This window comes from Apaloderma vittatum, unplaced genomic scaffold (genome assembly GCF_000703405.1).
Source record: "Apaloderma vittatum isolate BGI_N311 unplaced genomic scaffold, ASM70340v1 scaffold3508, whole genome shotgun sequence".
NCBI classification, from domain to species: Eukaryota; Metazoa; Chordata; class Aves; order Trogoniformes; family Trogonidae; genus Apaloderma; species Apaloderma vittatum.
The window spans coordinates 11,025-12,960 of record NW_009728857.1 but is presented as its reverse complement, the minus strand read 5'-3'; the positions used below and the strand labels follow the sequence as shown (position 1 = coordinate 12,960).

The 1,936-nt window shown below is 51.7% G+C and overlaps 1 protein-coding gene across 1 annotated transcript in view; it reads left to right on the top strand.

The window, feature by feature from the left end:
- LOC104277548 (probable acyl-CoA dehydrogenase 6) overlaps positions 1-1,936 on the top strand; it is a gene marked incomplete at its 3' end in the record, with an annotated part of 12,726 nt that overhangs the window by 1,921 nt on the left and 8,869 nt on the right. Inside the window, exon 2 of the mRNA XM_009874214.1 lies at positions 697-860. Coding sequence (XP_009872516.1) covers positions 697-860 — 164 coding nt within the window. The remainder of the gene's footprint in view (positions 1-696; positions 861-1,936) is intronic.

The window sequence follows — 1,936 nt, the reverse complement described above, 5'->3', positions numbered from 1 at the left end:
GACTTAATATCAGCCGACTCGAATTAAAGGTATCGGGGACTTTGTAGAAGTGGATTATGTTGGAGCTACTCTCACCACTCAGGAAAGGAGGATGGATGCTCCAGTTCACCAGTATCTTAGTTACAGAATAACCTGCCTAAACCATTTCTTCCCAGTTACAGGCATTTTATTATCCTTCAGATGAGAAAATGTATTTTTTCCTTCTCACCTCTACCCCGTTAGCACCCCAAGCATGCCGGTGGGAAGGCAGCACCCCCTCGGCTTCCCCGCTGCTCTGGAAATGTCAGCTGGTTACGACTGCTGGGCTGGGAGGGGAGGACACAGTGTTTCTGAGTACTTGTGTTTTTTCCAGGCCTTTTTCTGATCCCTTTCCAAAGACCTTTTCCCTAGTTGAACTAACAACAGCTGCTGGAAAGTTCCTCCCCAAGGGAGGGGAAAAGACATAGATTTTTTATTGGTTTTTTTTCGTAAACGAATAACTTCACAACAGTAAAACAAAACAGGATCGGCTCTGCTGGCAACCGAGGGAAGGTCTGGTGGTGAGAGCTACTGGTGTGACATACCTGAGGCTTTGCAGGACCATATTTACCTGTTGCCGACCTTGGTGGAGATCCATCGCTCCCGGCTTTCTGCCCTGAGTTTGGGAGAAGAGCCAAGCGCTGAGTCATTAAGGAATCCACGCAACGGCGGGGCCAGGGCAGCAGGTCGGTGAGCAGGAGGAAAGGGTATTGGAAGATCTGGAGATGTCCCTTGCAAGGAGAGAAACGGAGACCTTCTTCCACGAGCGGCCCAAGACTGGGAACCTGTATTTGGAAGATGCTTTGCTTCGGAGTTACTTGAAAACACATCTTCCCCCCAAGGTTGGGCGTGTGTGTTTGTTTCTTTGTGTACTCAGCACAGTCCTAAGACTGAACTGAACGTTTCTCTGAGCCATTTTGCGCCTTCGAGAGTTTAATGGAGCGGGGGGTGGGGGAGTAATTTCTTAACGTTCTTTAAAATTTGTTATCCTTGTCTCAGGGGTGAAAAATACTGCCAGGACAGAGAAATAGAAGGTGGCTCAGTGGAATTCTGTGGCTGGTCTGGGTGTTGCAAGAAGAGCAGTGTTTTGGGTTTGTCAGCGCGGGCATCGGTCACCCAGAGAAAGAAATTCCAGAAGTAAGGGAAAAAACTGAGGTGCTTCCGACCTCTGCCGTGCTCTTTCAGTTCTCTCCCCTCAGGGCAGAGGGGCTTTTAAGGCAATTATGAAGGAAGGGGCCTGTTCTCAGCTGCGCGCTCCAGAGAGTGCAAAGGATGGGGTCTGGGTGTTCTCAGCAAGGGTGTTTGGCTTTTCTGGGTTAATTTTCAGACACGGAAGGCTCTGTACAGGTCACAGGGCTGTGACCCTGAGCTTGCGGGGCTCTGCAAGGTCCAGTCCTACAGGAACCCCGGGGAGAGGGTGGCTCATCCCCCTTGCTGTCCTCTGCTGTCACCCCAAGGACCAGAGCTGTTTCCTGCTTTTGAAGGACCAGACCTCACGGAGCAGAGTGTGACCTCGGCCTTTTGACCATCGCTAAGATCACGTGAAGTATCTGTGACCGCTCGTTGTGATTTACTCCAGCAGAAGCCATCGGGCGAATGGAGGGGCAGAACGTGGCTCTCAGTGACACTCTTCCTGGAGCTGCTTGCTCTCCAGGTCTGCGAGGCCCTGCAGCCACGGCGTGGTAAGAGCACGGTGGCAGCCCCGGCGAGCCTGCTTTTGTCATGGCCATCACGAATTATGGGAGTGAGGCCTCCCTAAGCACCCCTGTGGCCTTCTTGCCAGAAGAGATGATGCAGGAAAAGGAGGATGAGTTTTGGACAACCGTGATGATCTTGCTCCTGATCCCCATTGGAAGGAGCATAAGTCGGACCTGCTGAAGATGTGTTTTGTCAAGGCTGAGACCTGCTGCTCTGTCCT